The 17,033-nt window shown below is 38.3% G+C and overlaps 1 protein-coding gene across 2 annotated transcripts in view; it reads right to left on the bottom strand.

Moving 5' to 3' along the window:
* F8 (coagulation factor VIII) overlaps positions 1–17,033 on the bottom strand; it is a gene marked incomplete at both ends in the record, with an annotated part of 111,351 nt that overhangs the window by 64,190 nt on the left and 30,128 nt on the right. For both annotated transcript variants that reach the window (XM_080718661.1, XM_080718662.1), the window contains 5 exons: positions 420–591; positions 1,258–1,519; positions 7,615–7,836; positions 15,619–15,735; positions 16,899–16,967. In XM_080718661.1, the coding sequence (XP_080574787.1) occupies positions 420–591; positions 1,258–1,519; positions 7,615–7,836; positions 15,619–15,735; positions 16,899–16,967 (842 nt within the window). The remainder of the gene's footprint in view (positions 1–419; positions 592–1,257; positions 1,520–7,614; positions 7,837–15,618; positions 15,736–16,898; positions 16,968–17,033) is intronic.

The raw sequence follows: 17,033 nt of genomic DNA, 5'->3' as shown, positions 1-17,033 counted from the left end.
GGAGCATAACTTACATAACTTAGAGGTAGAATGCCTCTGATTTTCATCCCCAGTATCAATAAAAGTAAAATCCCTTTTAAATTCATAGCCTGTACAAAAGCAGGCCATGAGCTAAATTTGGTTCATAAGCTATAGTCTACTGAATTCTAAACTATATAATTAGGGAAAAAGAGAAGGATATGCATCAAACTTCAAGCAGTGAGTCATTTGAAAGAGTGATGGGTTTAATGGGTAGCATTAAATGTTTATCTTATATATTAATATTTTAAAAATATATAATCAGCCTCTACTTGTGTAAAATTTATATTTTTTAACAAATCGTGGCCATTAGAGACTGATAAACTATGAAGTATTAAAGAAATTCAAAACCCTCCAGATATATTCTTCTTAATTAATACTAAATCCTTTCCTTTACTTACCAAGAGTGTGTCTCCAACTTCCCCATAAAGTAAAGGTCCCAAGATTCCTGATTCATACTGAATAGTTTCACGTGTCTTAAAGGTTTCATCTGTGTATGCCAGAAATCGAACTTTTTTGTACTTCCTACCAATTCGCTGAGGACCATTATTCAAATACTGACTTTTATAACTTCTGTATGAGATACAAAAAGATTAGGGGTTGGGATAAAAAAATTTTACATAGGCAAAAATTCAAATCTAAAACACTGATATGATTTTATGGTACTGAGAAAAATGCACACATCTCTGATGTTTAGCTATGATACTCTCCAAATTTGTTAATATCTACTAAAATTTGCATCTGATGTGTCCCCTAAAGGCCCATGTGTTAAAGGTTGGTTGCCAGCTTGTTATACTATTGAGAGGTGGTGGAACCTGTAGGAGGTAAGACTCAGTAGGAGGAAGTAAGGTCACTAGAGATGTATCCTTGAAGGATATTGAAACCTTTGGCTTCTTTCTCTCTCTCTGTTTCCTGGCCATCATGAGGTGAACAAGTCTCCTTCACCACATACTCCCACCATGATATACTGTGCTGACATGGACCCAAAACAATGTAGCCAAGTAACCATGGACTGAACCTTGTAAAACCATGAGCTCAAATAACCCTTTCTTCTTTTAAGCTGTTTAACTCAGGTATTTTGTTGCAGTGACAAAAAGGTGACTAACACAATACACTAGCCATTTGATTCCATATCTGTACTAATCCTTAAACATGGTTTAAGTATTTATTGGTTTGAATAACTGGTAAGAACCTTTCAAGTATGGGAAAGAATGGTACTAAGAGTCAAAAGGTGTTTACCTGTCATCAGAGGTAAGGACTGAAGGAGCATAGTCCCAGTCCTCTTCCTCAGCTGCAATGTAATGGATCCAAGTTTTAGGATACTTCTTGGCAAATGAACGAATTTGGATAAAGGAAGGAGAATTGTCTTCATCAAAGCTGAACACATGCATTTCAGAATCAAGATCATCATCTTCTTCTTCATCATCTTCTTCGATAGTTTTCATGCGTAGTTTGGGTTCCTCTGGGCAGCTATCTACTGTGACATAGGCTTCCATGCCATCTGGAATCAAGTAAGGCAATGTCAGACTCCTACAAGAATTTCTTACCTTAACTCCTATGACTGCTTTCTCTTTTGTCAGGCTTTCAAGACTCTCTCCTGAGTGCCTCCTTTCCATATCAATACCCCTTTTTGCCTCTCTCCTATCTGGATTTATTCCTGTATGGATTATCTAGTACTTGCTGGTTTCTTCCTCTGTTCTTTGTTTTCACCCTGTTCCTATTGTTTGACTGTTCTCCATATAAGTTTTACTCCTTTCTCAAAACTCATTAATTTGATCTGGTAATATAGATAAATGTTTCTCTTTTGAAACTAGTTTGAGCCTATCAAATTAAAAAAATGGGCCGGGCGTGGTGGCGCAGGTTTATAATCCCAGCATTTGGGAGGCTGAGACCGGAGGATCGTGGTTCGCGGACAGCCTCAGCTACTTAGTGAGGCCCTCTGCAGTTCAATGAGACCCAGTTTCAAAATAAAGAATAAAAAATAGGGCAGGAGGTATAGCTTGGAGGTCGAATGCCTCTGGGTTCCATACTCAGACCCACCAAAATAAATAAATAAATAAAATAATAAAATAAAATTTAAAAAATGGAAACTTTGAAATTTTTGTTTTCCTGATAAGCTATTATTCAATAAACAATTAGTATGATAATCCAATAGAGTAAATATGGAAATCATTTTACTGTGGGGGTAGGGAGTTGGTGTGGCCTAAGTTTTCAAATGCTGAAAATATAAAACAAGGAGACTTAAGTTGCTTTAGATTTCCAGTATTTGAAAACCTATGCCAAGGGATAGGGATGGACCTCAGGGGTAGAGCCCTTGTCTCTCATGCACAACGTTCTGGGTTTAATCTCTAGTCTAGGCAAGACAAATTTCCCCCTCACTCTGGATCTAAAAATGAAGGATTTGCCCCAGTAAAGCCTCCCCAATAGCGAAAGTAAAAGAATAAAACTTATTTGGTAAAAAAAGAAGGATTTGTCTGAAGTGTAATTATATAAATCATTTTTCTGTTTATGCATCTTCCTGTTACTCAGGATGGCATTCTTTGTTACCTAATATTTTGTCAAAATTCCATAAATACTATGTAACCAATGGGAACAGGTGTTTTTATTCTATTACAGAGGACTATAAATAAGGTAACTCACAGAATATAAAGGAGAAATGGTGAATACATGGCAAGATCAAAGTTCTTTACGAAGGCAATCAAGGAATGAGAAGATATGTTTAGGCTACACTCTGATGAATGGACCAATGATGTTATCTTGGGAGTGATATTTTCTCTCTCTCTTTCTTTCTCTCCCCTCTCTCATCTTCTCTCTCTTCCTTTTCCCCCCTTATGCCATGTGAATCCTTCTGTCATATTAGAGTGTAGCAAGAAAGTCCTTATCAAAGACAGGCATGTCTGTGTTATCAGTACTTGGAAGGCTGAGACAGGAGGATCAGAAGTTGGAGGCCAGTACATGATAACTTAGTGAAATCCTGTTTCAAAACACACACACAATTTTCTAGAAATAAATGAAAATAGAGAAACAACTTACCAAAATCTATGGGACACTTTGAAGGCAGTGTTAAGAGGAAAGTTCATAGCATCGAGTGCCCACATAAGAACAGAAAGTCGCCAAGTAAACAACCTAATGACACAACTCAAGGACCTAGAAAGACTGCAACAGTCTAATCCCAAAGCCAGCAGAAGGAAGGAAATTATTAAAATAAGAGCAGAAATAAATGAAATAGAGAACAAAAAACAATTCAAATAATCAACAAAACAAAAAGCTGATTCTTTGAGAAGATTAATAGGATTGACAAACCCCTGGCCAACCTAATCAAAAGAAAGAGAGAAGCAACTCAAATCATTAAAATAAGAAATGAAAAAGGAGACATCACCACAGACAGAGGGGAAATTCAAAGGATTATCAGAAACTATTTTGAGAATTTATACTCCAACAGACTGGAAAACATTGAAGAAATCAATAGATTTCCAAGCACATATAACCTACCTAAACTAAACCAAGAGGACATAGCAAACCTAAACCAACCAATAGCAAACAAAGAAATAGAAACAGCAATCAAAACTCTGCCAACAAAGAAAAGCCGAGGCCCTGATGGGTTCCCAGCTGAATTCTACAAAACTTTCAGTAAAGAACTAATCCCAATACTTCACAACTTGTTCCAGGAAATTGAAAGAGATAGAATTCTCCTTAATTCCTTCTATGAGACCAGTATCACATTAATCCCCAAGCCAAATAAAGATACCTCAAGAAAGGAAAATTACAGACCAATATCCTTAATGAACATAGATCCAAAAATTCTAAACAAAATACTAGCTATACGCATTCAAAACTATATCAAGAGAATAATACATCATGACCAAGTTGGATTCATCCCAGAAAAACAAGGCTGGTTCAACATATGCAAATCAATACATGTTATTCACCACATAAAGAGAACTAAGATAAAAAACTACATGGTCATATCAATAGATGCTGAAAAAGCATTTGACAAAATCCAACACTCGTTTATGTTTAAAAAATGCAGAAAATTGGAATAGAAGGAACGTATTTCAACATCATTAAGGCAATATACAATAAACCCAAAGCCAACATCATATTGAATGGGGAAAAACTGCAAGAATTCCCTTTATAGTCAGGAAGAAGACAAGGATGCCCACTATCACCACTCCTTTTCAATATAGTCCTTGAGACTCTTGCCACAGCAATAAGACAAGAGAAGGAAATCAAAGGAATTCAAATAGGAAGAGAGGAATTAAAACTATCCTTATCTGCAGATGATATGATTTTTTATCTAGAAGACCCAATGAACTCAACCAAAGGACTTCTGGACCTGATTAACCAATTCAGCAAAGTTGCAGGATACAAAATCAACCTAAAGAAATCAGTTGCTTTTCTTTATACGAACAATGAATCCACAATGAAAGAAATAAAACAATTCCACTTACTATAACCTCTAAGCCAGTAAAATACCTAGGAATAAACCTAACCAAAGCTGTAAAAGACCTCTACAGAGAAAACTACAAAACATTAAAGAAAGAAATTGAAGAAGACCTTGGAAGATGGAAGATCTCCCTTGCTCATGGATAGGCAGAATAAATATCAAAATGGCCATTCTGCCCAAAGTGATCTATAGATTCAATGCAATTCCCATTAAAATACCAATAACATTCCTCATAGACCTGGAAAAATCAGTTATGAATTTTGTATGGAGAAAGAAAAGACCCAGAATAGCCAAAGCAATTCTCAGCAACAAGAACCAGGCAGGAGGCATCACAATCCTGGACTTCAAATTATACTACAGAGCAATAGTAGTAAAAACAGCATGGTATCGGCACAACAATAGGCAGACTGATCAGTGGAACAGAATAGAAGATACAGAAACAAACCCACACATCTATAGTCAATCTTTGACAAAGGGGCCAAACTCATACACTGGAGAAAAGACAGCCTTTTCAACAAATCATGCTGGGAGAACTGGCTATCCATTTGTAGAAAGTTGGAACTGAATCCTTACTTCTCACTGTGCAGAGGAATAAACTCGAGATGGATCAAAGACTTGGAAATTAGACCAGAGACTGTGAAGTTATTAGAGGAGGGCATAGGCTCAACACTCCAACATACAGGCACAGGCAGTAACTTTCTCAACAAGACCTCCAAAGCACAGGAAATTAAAGCAAGAATTAACGAGTGGGATGGCATGAAACTAAAAAGTTTCTTCTCATCAAAAGAAACCATCAAGAACCTAAAAAGAAAGCCTAGAGAATGGGAGAAGATCTTTACCAGCCACCACTCTGATAGAGGGCTAATACCCAGAATACACAAAGAGCTCAAAAGACTCCACACTAGCAAAACAAATAAGCCAATCAAGAAATGGACAACTGAACTGAATAGACACTTCACAAAAGAAGAGATACAAACGGTCAATAGATACATGAAAAGATGTTCATCATCACTAGCCATCAGGGAGATGCAAATCAAAACTATGCTGAGATTCCATCTAACCCCAATCAGAGTGGCAAGCATAAAGAAATCAAACAACAATAAATGCTGGTGAGGATATGGGGAAAGATGAACTCTCTTACACTCTTGGTGGGAGTGCAAACTAGTTCAGCCGCTATGGAGATCTGTGTGGAGATTCCTTAGAAAACTGGAAATAGATCCACCATATATGATTTGGCTATATCACTTCTGGGTATCTTTCCAAAGTGGTTGAAATCATTGAACTACAGTAACATATGCATACCCATGTTCATAGCAGCAGCATAATTCATAATAGCCAAAATATGGAACCAACCTAGGTCTCCATCAACAGATGAATGGATTGCAAAATTATGGGAAGTACACACAATGGAATTCTATTCATCTATAAAGAAGAATAAAATCATAGCATCCACAAGAAGATGGAAGGAACTGGAGAACATTATGTTAAGTGAGATTAGTCAAGCAAAGAAAGAGAAGGGATATATGTTTTCTCTAAAATGCCCAAGCTATGGAGTAGTGGTGATACCAGAAGGACTCCAGATAATGAAGGGGAAATCTCAGCAAAGTTAGAATGGAAGGATAGGAGAGGAAGAAAGCCGAGGTTGATCAATGGAGGAGCTACATCTGTGGAATATGTGGAAAAGTATGAATATAGCATGGTTAACCTGGACACTCATTATTGGGAGGGGGGAAGGGGAATGGTGGGGGAGAGGGCATGAAGCCCAATCTAAATGTACACCATTTTCAATATGTTCCACATATAAATAAAATAAAATATAAAAAGCACACACACACACACACACACACACACACACACACACACGGGTTTGAGGTATAGCTTGGAGGCAGAATGCTTTTGTGCTTAATCGCCAGTATCAAAAACAAAACCGAACATTTGCTAGATGGCGGAGGCACTTTGTTATCGAACTTCCCAATCTCCCGAACAGAACTATAAATAAATACATTTCTAAAAGTTCATTATAAATTATCTAGCTGTGATATTGTTATAGCATCACAGCAAACTAAGCCTTCAATGGCCATAATGAAGTAGAAAAAGATAGTTATTAGATTGATCTGAGATTAAGATTTAGCAGAGTAAATGCACAGAAAATAAACTGGGGATGGAACAATGGTGTGATTGAATTTACACAACTGGTTCCATGCATGACATCAAATAAATGATAATTTGAAACTGTAAGTATCATTGTTCCAACTTTCTTACAGTACATTTGATCCTGTGTAAAGTCCCCACCAAATAGTTCTTGAGAAAGTCATTGGGACCTCATTTCCCTAAATTTCTCATAAAACATCACCTCAATTAAAACCTATAGTTCCTCTTCCCATAGTATTAAAAACTTGCTGGACTTTGGTGGCACATATCTGTAATCCCAGTACTTGAAAGACTGAGGTAGGAGGACCACAGGTTTGAAGCCATCCTCAACAACTTAATGAGACCCTTAGCAGTAGACACTATTTCAGAATAAAAAAAATAAAATAAGGCTGGAGGTGTTGCTCAGAGTTACACCATCTCTGGGTTCCATCCCTAGTACCATATAAACAAAAACCTAGTTAATGGGATTAGGCCAGGAAACCCATGACATACTGTCCTCTCTCAACTTCCCATCTTACTCCTCCCTAAACTATCTCTCCTCCATCTATCACAGTCATTTAGCTAAAAGTCTACCAATACTACTGATACTCAAGTACTCTTATAATCAAGGTAAAATCTTTACTCCAAATTCTAGCAACTAGGGGTCTCAACTAAAGTCAAACATAATCCATACTCTATAAAGGGACCTTCTTACTCTACAGTGTCCAGCAAATACCATTAAAAGTCCAACTGGAGACTTATAATACTCATTTTTAAGATCCAAAATACTAGTTGATTGTGGTGGTGGCACATCTGTAATCCTAGTACTTGGGAAGCTGAGACCCCAGGACCACAGGTTTGCAGCTGGTCTCATCAATTTAGCAAGGCCCTCAGCAATTTAGTGAGATCCTATTTCAAAATAAAAAGTAAATTAGGGCTGGAGTGAAGTTTGAACTTAGAATGCCTCTGGGTTAAATCCCCAATGCCACATACACACAAATAAAGATCTAAGACATTACCATGTTGATGGGAAGAGATATGACAAAACAGTAGAAACTTTCCAAGGTCCATCAGGAATGTCTGAGCAGTAAGGAAAGTTATTGGTGATATCTCCAAGGAGGCTTGGCGATGGTTCCTCACAAGAAATGTATGACCTTCGAGGAATATTGAATGCACTTCAGGGGTGGTACCCATTCCAATCACATGCCAGTACACCAATTTCCTGTGGCATACAATCAGACCTATAAAATAAGAATATGACAGCTATGGCTAAGGTATAAATCATTTGTTGTTTTTTTTTGGTTTTTGGGTTTTTTTTTGGTGGTACTGGGGTTCCTGGAAGCCCTTCTACCTCGGGGCTACACTCCCAGACCTATTTTTACATTTTCATTTTGGAAACAGGGTCTCCTAAGCCAGCGCGCGGCTGGCTTCGAACCTGCGCGATCCTCCTGTCTCCGCCTCCCAAGAGTGGGGATTACAAGCATGCGCCACCACGCCCGGCTAAATCATTTGAAACAACAAAAAATACTGGGACTGGATGGGTAAATTAATCAATAGCTCCCTAGTTTTCTTAAGACTGCTCCTTCTTCTGCCTCCTTTTCTGAGCTCCCCCAAATTCTAGACTCATACAGCCATATCACCTCAAATTTTTCATTTGGACATCTCATTAAACTCATATTTATAAAACCACATTTGCAGTCTTCCTCACCTCATTCTCTTCTCGATTATGCAAGTGAGACTTTTTCTTGTCTCCTCCCACATTAGTTTAATATCCACTGTGTCAATACAGCTCATAACAGCTATTTCTTGTCTTCTTTCAAAGCTTAGTTCAAGTGTCATTTCCACAGGGAAGTCTAGATTAGGTTGAATTCTTTCCCTATATGCTCACAGATAATTATATAATTGTTCTTTGGGCATCTATGGTCTTCCACTTCTGAAAATGCTTTTATTTTTCTCCCAAATTTGACTCATGGTTTAGCTATAAATTCTAGGTATAAAGTAATCTTTCTGCTGGACATGGTGGTGCACGCTTGTAATCCCAGTGCTTGGGAGGCTGGGACAGGAGGATCACACAGGTTCAGAGTCAGCCTCAGCTACTTAGAGAGGCTCTCAGCAACTTAGCCAGACCCTGTTTCCAAATAAAATATAAAATAGGTCTGGGAGTGTAGCCTGGAAATAGAAAGACTCTGGGTTCCACCCCAGTACCACAAATAAAGTAATTTTTCCCTTAGAACTCTTAAAATGCTGCTCCATTACATTGTTGGTCTAATTCCTATTTCTTTGTACATAACCTATTTCTCCCAGGAAAAGCTTTAAGTATCTGGGTGGTTTCTTTTTTTAACTTTTATTGGTGCACTATAGTTTCACATCATAATGCAGTTCATAGTAATAGTGAAAAATATGCCCACAGCACTTGGTGGGCTTTGCACTGGCTCCCTCCTCACTCCCTCATCCCCATACAGGGTATTGAGATTAACACTGGTATTCTCACATATGTAAATAATGTCAATGGAAATGGCTTTTTCGTTGATTCGCCAACCCCAAACCTCCACTAGACCACCTCCTTCAATCCACTGGAGTTTCTCCTCATTGCTTAAAGTCCCTCTGGTATCTCAGTTATTCCTTAGCTTATATAAATGAGAGAAAACATGACCCTTTACTGGTCCCTCCATTTTCCTGCAAATAACACAATTTTGTTCTTCTTTATGGCTGAGTGAAAGTCCATTGTGTATCTATCCCATAATTTTGTAACCCATTCATCTGTGGATGGACACCTAGGTTGGTTCCATAATTTGGCTATTGTGAATTGTGCTTAGTTGACCATCTGGTGGACTTTGCCCTTTCTCTGATTCTGGTATTTTTTGTTTCTTCTTTTTTTTTTCTTTAAGTATTTTCTCTAGTGCTGGTCTGGTACTGATTAATTCTTTTAGTTTCTGCTTGTCTTGGAAGGTTTTTATTTCCCTATAATTTTGAAGGATATCTTTGCCATATATAGGAGTCTTGGTTTAGTTTGATGTTGTTTTCTTTCAGGGTTTGGAGTATATCATACCAGTCACTTTTGGCTTTTATGATTTGGGTTGGGAAGTCCAGAGTGGTTCTTACTGTTTTGTCCCTGAATGCCACCTTTCCTTTTGCTCTCAATGCATTAAAGATTCTCTCCTGACCTCTGTGTTAGTTATTTTGATTATTATGTGAAGTGGAGAAGTTCTTTTTTGATCTTGCCTTATTGGGATTCTGAATGTCTCCTATATGTGGATATCCATCATCTCCTTTTCCATATTTGGGCAATTCTTGGATATTATTTCTTTGAAGAGGTTTCTAAAAGCCCTTGGTTTGAACTTCTAGATCTTCTTCAGTGCCTATTATCCTTATGTTTGCTGGAGTTGGTTAGTCTCCATCTCCCATGCTAGCTCATCAGGATTGCACCTGCCTCTGTTCACTGCTTACCAGATGAGACACATAGGGCTCTTTTCAGTCCTCTTTACTCTATTCTGTCTTCAGTTCAACCACATTCTGGCTGACTTTCACCTGTTGAGTTTTATTTTTCTTCTCTTCCCAAGAAGCAGTCTTCCTACTGGCTGAGTTCCAAGTCTCAGAGCAACCACACTATGATGCCTTCCTCTATGTCACTATCATTAATTTCAACAGCTAAGTATCTTTTCTTTGTGCTTTGAAATGCTACAGTTTGTTTGGGGCTCTTTTCATTGTTCATACAATGAAGACTCAAATCCCTTACTTCTTAACATTTTTGTATTATAATTTATTTGATTTTAAGTATATCTTTCTATATCTATCTATATCTATCTATCTATCTATCTATCTATCTATCTATCTATCTATCTATTTGCAGTGCTGGGGATGGAACCCAGGGGCATTCTACCTCCGAGCTACACCCTGAGCCCTATTTTGTATTCTTTTTTTTTTTTTTTGGTGGTACTGGGGTTCCTGGAAGCCCTTCTACCTCCGGGATACACTCCCATGGGCTACACAACCAGACCTATTTTTTAACTTTTTTATGTGGAAACAGGGTCTCTTAGCCAGCACGGCTGGCTCCGAACCGCGATCCTCCTGTCTCCGCCTCCCAAGCGCGGGGATTACAAGCGTGCGCCACCACGCCCGGCTTTGTATTCTTTATTTTGAAATAGGTTCTAAGTTGCAGAGGGCCTCACTAAATACCTGAGGGTCTCCACGAACAATCCTCTTGTCTCAGCCTCCCAAATGCTGGGATTACAAGCATGTGCCACCACACTCGACATTTTAAATATATTTTTAAATTAAAAAATTTTGGTACTGAGGATTGAATGCAGGTGCATTCTACCTCTGAGGTATACTCCCTGACCTTTTATTTTTTTAATTGAGAAACAGGGTCTCTCTAAGTTGCTGAGGGTCTCAGTAAGTTGCTGAAGCTGGCCTCAAACCTGCAATCCTCCAGTCTCAGTGTCCCAAGTATTGAGGTTACAGATGTCCACAACTAAACTGGAAATTTTAAGTGTATTTTTTAAAACTGGAGATTTAACCCAGAGGTGTTCTACCTCTGAGCTATATCCCAAGAACTGTTCATTTTTTTTAAACAGGATCTCACTAAGTTGATGAGTCTCTTTTAAGTTACTGAGGCTGTCCTCAAACCTGTGATCCTTCCGTTTCAGCCTTCCAAGTACTGAGATTACAGGCATATGCCACCATGCCCAGTTTAAGCGTATTTTAAAAGATATTTTCAAGCCGGGACCCTGTTTACAAATAAAAAATAAAATAGGAGCCAGGCATGATGGCGCATGCTTGTACTCCCAGTACTTGGGAGGATGAAACAGGACGATCACAGGTTTTCAGTCAGCCTCAGATACTTAGTGAGGCCCTCTGAAACTTAGTGAGACCCTGTTTCAGAATAAAGAATAAAGCCAGGCATAATGGTGCATGTATGTAATCCCAGCACTTGGGAGGCTAAGACCCTCTGCAACTTAGTAAGATCCTATTTCAAAATGAAGAATAAAAAATAGGGATGCCCCAGGTTCTATCCCCAGTACTGCAAAAAACAAAAAAGAAAGAAAGAAAAGAAAAAGAAAAAGAAAAAGAAAAAAGAAAAAAGAAAAATAAAAAAGAATAAAAAAATAGGGCTGGAAGTGTAGCTCAGAGGTAGAATGCCCCTGAGTTCTATCCCTAGTACCACAAAAAATGTATTTTCAATCCTTTTTTTGTGTGTGTTTGTGGTACCAGGAGTGGAACCCAGGGGCATTTGACTTCCGAGATACACCCCTTGCCTTATTTTTTATTCTTTATTTTGAGACAGGGTCTCACTAAGTTGCAGAGGGCCTCACTAAGTAGCTGAGGCTGTCCATAAACCGTGATCATCTGGTCTCAGCCTCCTAATGTGGGGTGCTTTACCTACTTTATATTGGGTTTATATTTTGACAATCTTTTTAAAATTTTTGTGGCTATACAATCAGCACTTTACATTCTTTATTTTGAGATAGGATATTGCTAAATTGCCAGGGCTGGTCCTGGACTTGTGATCCTCCTTTCTTAGCCTCCTGTGTTGCTGGAATTATAGGCATGTGCCACAGCTACTAATTAGAGCTCTTGACAAGTTTTCTTCCCCTGTTCTTTTTTTTGTGTGTGGTTTTTATTTTATTTTATTTTTTTATTGGTGCACTGTATTCATACATCATAGTGGGATACAAACTTTTGTAGACATACATGCACACATCGCCCAGTCAGCCCCCACCCGATCCCCACCCCATTCTCCCCATTCCTCCCTCCCATGCTTGGCTTAGTGGTTGAGATCTAGTATTATAGCAATTTATCCAAAATTAAAAATGATAATCTCACATAACAGTTTCATTTGTCTGATACCAAGCTTTTGATGACTTAAAGATAACATTTCAATATTTCTTTTTACTTTCTTTCTTACCAGAGAATATTTTTTTTCTATTTTTTTTAGGTGAAACTATCATATATTTATATATTTATTTTTCAGAAAAAAACTCTGTCCTAATATGGAATATGGACTCTAGATACCCAAAATGATCTTGAAAAAGAACAAAGCTAGAAGATGTATATTTTCTGATTTCAAACCATATAAAGCTACAATAATTGAAACAGTGTAGTACTATTCTAAAGGCAGATATATAAACCATTGGAGTTAAATAAAAGCCTAGAGCTAAATTCTTCCCTATATTGTCAAGTTATTTTTGACAAGGTTTCCATGAAGATTTGGTGGTAGAAATAATAATCTTTTAACTAAATATTGTTGAAACATAATAATTACATGGAAAAGAATAAAGTTGGACCCTTACCTCATCCCATATACAAATATTAACTCAAAATAGATAAAAGACCTAAATATAAATCTTAAGACTATAAACTTTTAGAAAATCTGGGTCATAAAACCTCACAACACTGAACTTGGCAGTGATTTCTTGGATATGATTTCAATGGCACAGGCAACAGAAGAGTATACAAACTCCCTAAAAAATAAAAAAAAATATTGTATATCCAAAGACAATGTAAACAGAGTTAACATTTACTAATAGAATGGGATAAAATATTTCCAAATGCTATATCTGAAGGTATATTAATATTCCAACTAGAAATCCTAAAAATTAACAACAATAAAGGCAAACAATACCATTTAGAGACAGGTAAAAGACTAACATAAATAGTGAATCTCCACAGATAACCAATCTTAGTCGACTGTTGGATGGAAATTCTTGTTTCCCTGGTTCTGGTGTGTGTTACCTATTTCTTCTTTGTAGTTAATCTCTTTGAGTATTTTCTCTAGTGCTGGTTTTGAAGACAAAAATTCCTTCAGTTTCTGTTTGTCATGGAAGCTTCTTATTTCTCCATCTAATTTGATAGAAAGTTTTGCTGGGTAGGAAATTTTTGGCTGGAAGTTGTTTTCTTTCAGAGTTTGGAATATGTTACTCCAAGCCCTTCTGGCTCTCATGACTTGGTTTGGGAAGTCTGGAGTGATTCTAATTGGTTTGCCTCTGAATGTCACTTGGCCCTTTGTTTTTGTTGCCTTTAAGATTCTCTGCTTGGCTTCCACATTGGTCATTTTGACAATTATGTGGCGTGGGGATCCTCTTCTCCGATCCTGTCTAAAGGGAGTTCTATAAGTTTCCTGGACCTGTGTATCAACCTCTTGCTCTATGTTTGGAAAATTTTCTGCTATTACTTCCTTGAAGAGATTGTTGATCCCTTTGGTTTCACTTTCTTTTCCCTCTATTCCAATTATTCTTAGGTTAGCTCTCTTAAAATGGGCCCATATTTCTTCAATATCAGATTCCTGCTGTCGGATATTTTTTCCCTAAATTAGAAACTATGCATTCATTTTTGGAATGATCATCTTCTAAGAGCGAGATTCTGTTCTCCATGTGGTCTAATCGGTTGTTTGTGCTTTGAATTGAGGCCTTTACTTTATTAATTGCATCCTTTATCTCTTTTTGGCTCTCTCTGAGTTCTTTTCGAAGCACCTCTATTATTTCTACAGTTATTTTCCTGATTTGATCTTCTAGAAATCTCTGATTTTCTGTTTTATCGGGTTCTGATGTTGTGGGGTTGTGGGCATTCATTGCTCCAGTGTTATTCCTCTTTCCCATGATTTTGGAAGTTTGTGCCTTCTCTGGGTTCTTCCCTTGGGTCACTATGACTTCACTTAAGGTGTTCTGGATCTCGAGTCAGTAGTATCTCAGACCCCACTACTCCTTTACTGGGTTGTATCACAGAGTCTCCGACCCAGAGAGTGGATAGAGGCTGCTTTAGACTGTGGGGGGTGCCAGGTTGCACGTTCTCCTATGGTGTGATATCTCTGCCACCGCCACTCCCCCACTGGGTCAAGTCCCAGGGAGTATAGTACTGGGATTTCTCCTCTGTGGCCCGCAATTTGACTCACTGTTCTTGAGTACGCAGATGTAGCTGTACTGGATTCGGTCAATTCTCTGCTGCTGCCGCCGGTGGCAATATGGCGCCGCTGCTATGCCCTCGGCCGTGAGGCTGGCGTATTTCTTCTTGGTTTTGATTTCTACTCTGAATCCCTGCGGCGTGTGCTGAGCTCAGCCACTGGGAGCTTTAGATTTTACCTGCTGCGAGAAATTCCGCCTGTCTGTTCCGCAGCGGCTCACCTCGGCTTGCTGTAGCCGTCTGGTGAATTTGCCGCTGCCGCCGGCAGTATGGCGCTGCTGCCGCATCCTCGGGCGTGAGGCCGATTATCTCCTCTGTGGCTCTGAGCTCTGTTCTCAGTCTGCTTTCTCTCTGGAGCCTGGTGATTTTTTTGTTTCTCTGGTGATGGTGTTTTCTGGCTATGAAAGGTGCTGATTTTGTGGTAATGGAGATTGGTTGTTAGCGGGGCTCTTAAGCCCCGCTTTTCTCGGTCGCCATCTTCCCGGAAGTCTTGTCTCTTCCCCTGTTCTGAGAGTTATGTCCTTCTTTATCTTTGCCTGTCCCTTTCATATTTTAAACTGTCCTTAAATGTTTGTTCATCCATGATTGTGTTTTGTTGTTGTTTGGGGTTTTTTTTGTTTGTTTGTTTTTTTGGTGGTACCGGGGTTCCTGGAAACCCTTCTACCTCCAGGCTACATTCCCAGACCTATTTTTATATTTGGAAACAGGGTCTCTTAAGCCAGCAAGGCTGGCTTCGAACTAGTGTGATCCTCCTGTCTCTGCCTCCCAAGCACGGGGATTACAAGCACGCGCCACCACGCCTGGTTTGTTGTTGTTTTGAAACTGGATATTGAACTCTGGGGATTTCTACCTCCAAACTACACTCCAATCTTTTTATTTTATTTATTTTGAAGTAGCATCATAATACATTGCTGAAGCTGGCCTTGAACCTGCGATCCTCCTGTTTCAGCTCCCCAAGTACTGGGATTATAGGTGTGTGCTACCATGCCCAGATGACTTTGGGGTTCTTAAAGTACAGTAGTTGATTCTTCTTTTGGTCATCTGAAAATGAAGCCCTGCCTATATATGGAGAGCTTTCAATCAGATTTCAGAAACCTCTGAGGATTGTTGAGTAGGCGTGTACATACCTGGCAGAGACTTGTTTACATAACCATTGACTGTGTGCATTCTAGGCCAGTTTCTAGCAGATGAAGAATCTGTAGACTGTTCCAAAGGGCCCTTTGTATCTGAGTGCCAACTTTTCCCTAATGAGAGAGAAAGCAAAAAGAGAGTCAGTTAAACACTGTATCATGCATCCCCCCCTCCACCTTATTTCAAGGTCAGTGAGAGGGTGAAGGCAGACATTACTTACTCAAATTTACTATTTCTCCATATTTGTCTATGACTATGAGTGGGAAAGAATAATGACAAATGGTAAGTAAGGGAAGGGAGAATATTTATTTGTTTGAACCATGAGGATTTCATTCTATTTATTAGCTGATTCATTTAAAAGGAAGCACATGAATATCATCCCAGGAAAAGTGCTGTTAGTTCTTGACCCTGCATTAATTGTTTTATCCCAGTTTATAGAAATGAACCCCCAAGAGCTGGAAAACTTTCCAACTTCTTCTCTGAAATGAAAAAGGGCTAACGCACTAGAAATTGTTCAGGCTGCTATAGTAATAATGAAGTGTCAAGAACACATAAAGACATGGAGACTAGTTATGAGAAAGATGATGGGGGCCTCAATTAAGAAGATGGCAATTTAGATGGATCAGAGGGGAGAGAAGAAGATCGTAATGTTATTATTATTGATTGTGTAATTATTACATTATAAGGAGGAAGCAGAAGTACTTACACTATTGATGATCTATTATTTTCTACACAGTGTTCTAAGTTACTTAAGATAAATCACTTAATCCTCATAATGGTCCAATGAAAAAATACTGTTATTTCAATATTAGATTTAGGGTAACATATAAGTAATGAGTAATTTATCAAAAGTCATACACCTAGTAAGAAATGAAGATAAAAAGGAAGCATTCAGGAAGTAGAGCCAAGTCTTTGCTGATGGATTTTTAACGAGTGGGGACAAGGCCAAACTGTTACCCAGCTCTTCTATTGTTTACTTCATAACTGATGTTTCTGTATCCTCAGAACTATGAGCTAAATAAATCCATTTTATTTATAAAGCAACAACCTCAGGTATTTTGTTATAATAGCCCCAAATAACCTAAGACACCCACCACACCAAGCACATGCATCTTATCTTTCTATCCTTAGGATCTATCCTGAATACTAATATAGTTTGTGATCTTTCTATAATCACGTCCTCTGAACAGAAGCATCCCACATTCTCAAATACCAGATTAAAGAAATATATCCAACTTCTTTAAGGAGTCAAAATTTCAGATTGAAGCTCACTGACCTTCATCAAATACAGCAAAAAGTAGTACGAATTGGTGCAACATTTGTGTCTTTTCCTTGGCCAGACTCCCTGGAGGAGGAAAAAAGTCTATTTATCTTCTATTTTAAAAATCCCAACTCTTTAAAGCACATGATG

Source organism: Muscardinus avellanarius (assembly GCF_963383645.1).
Source record: "Muscardinus avellanarius genome assembly, chromosome: X".
Lineage (NCBI taxonomy): Eukaryota > Metazoa > Chordata > Mammalia > Rodentia > Gliridae > Muscardinus > Muscardinus avellanarius.
The sequence above is the reverse complement of the archived record's forward strand: the minus strand, read 5'-3'. Positions and strand labels throughout refer to the sequence as shown.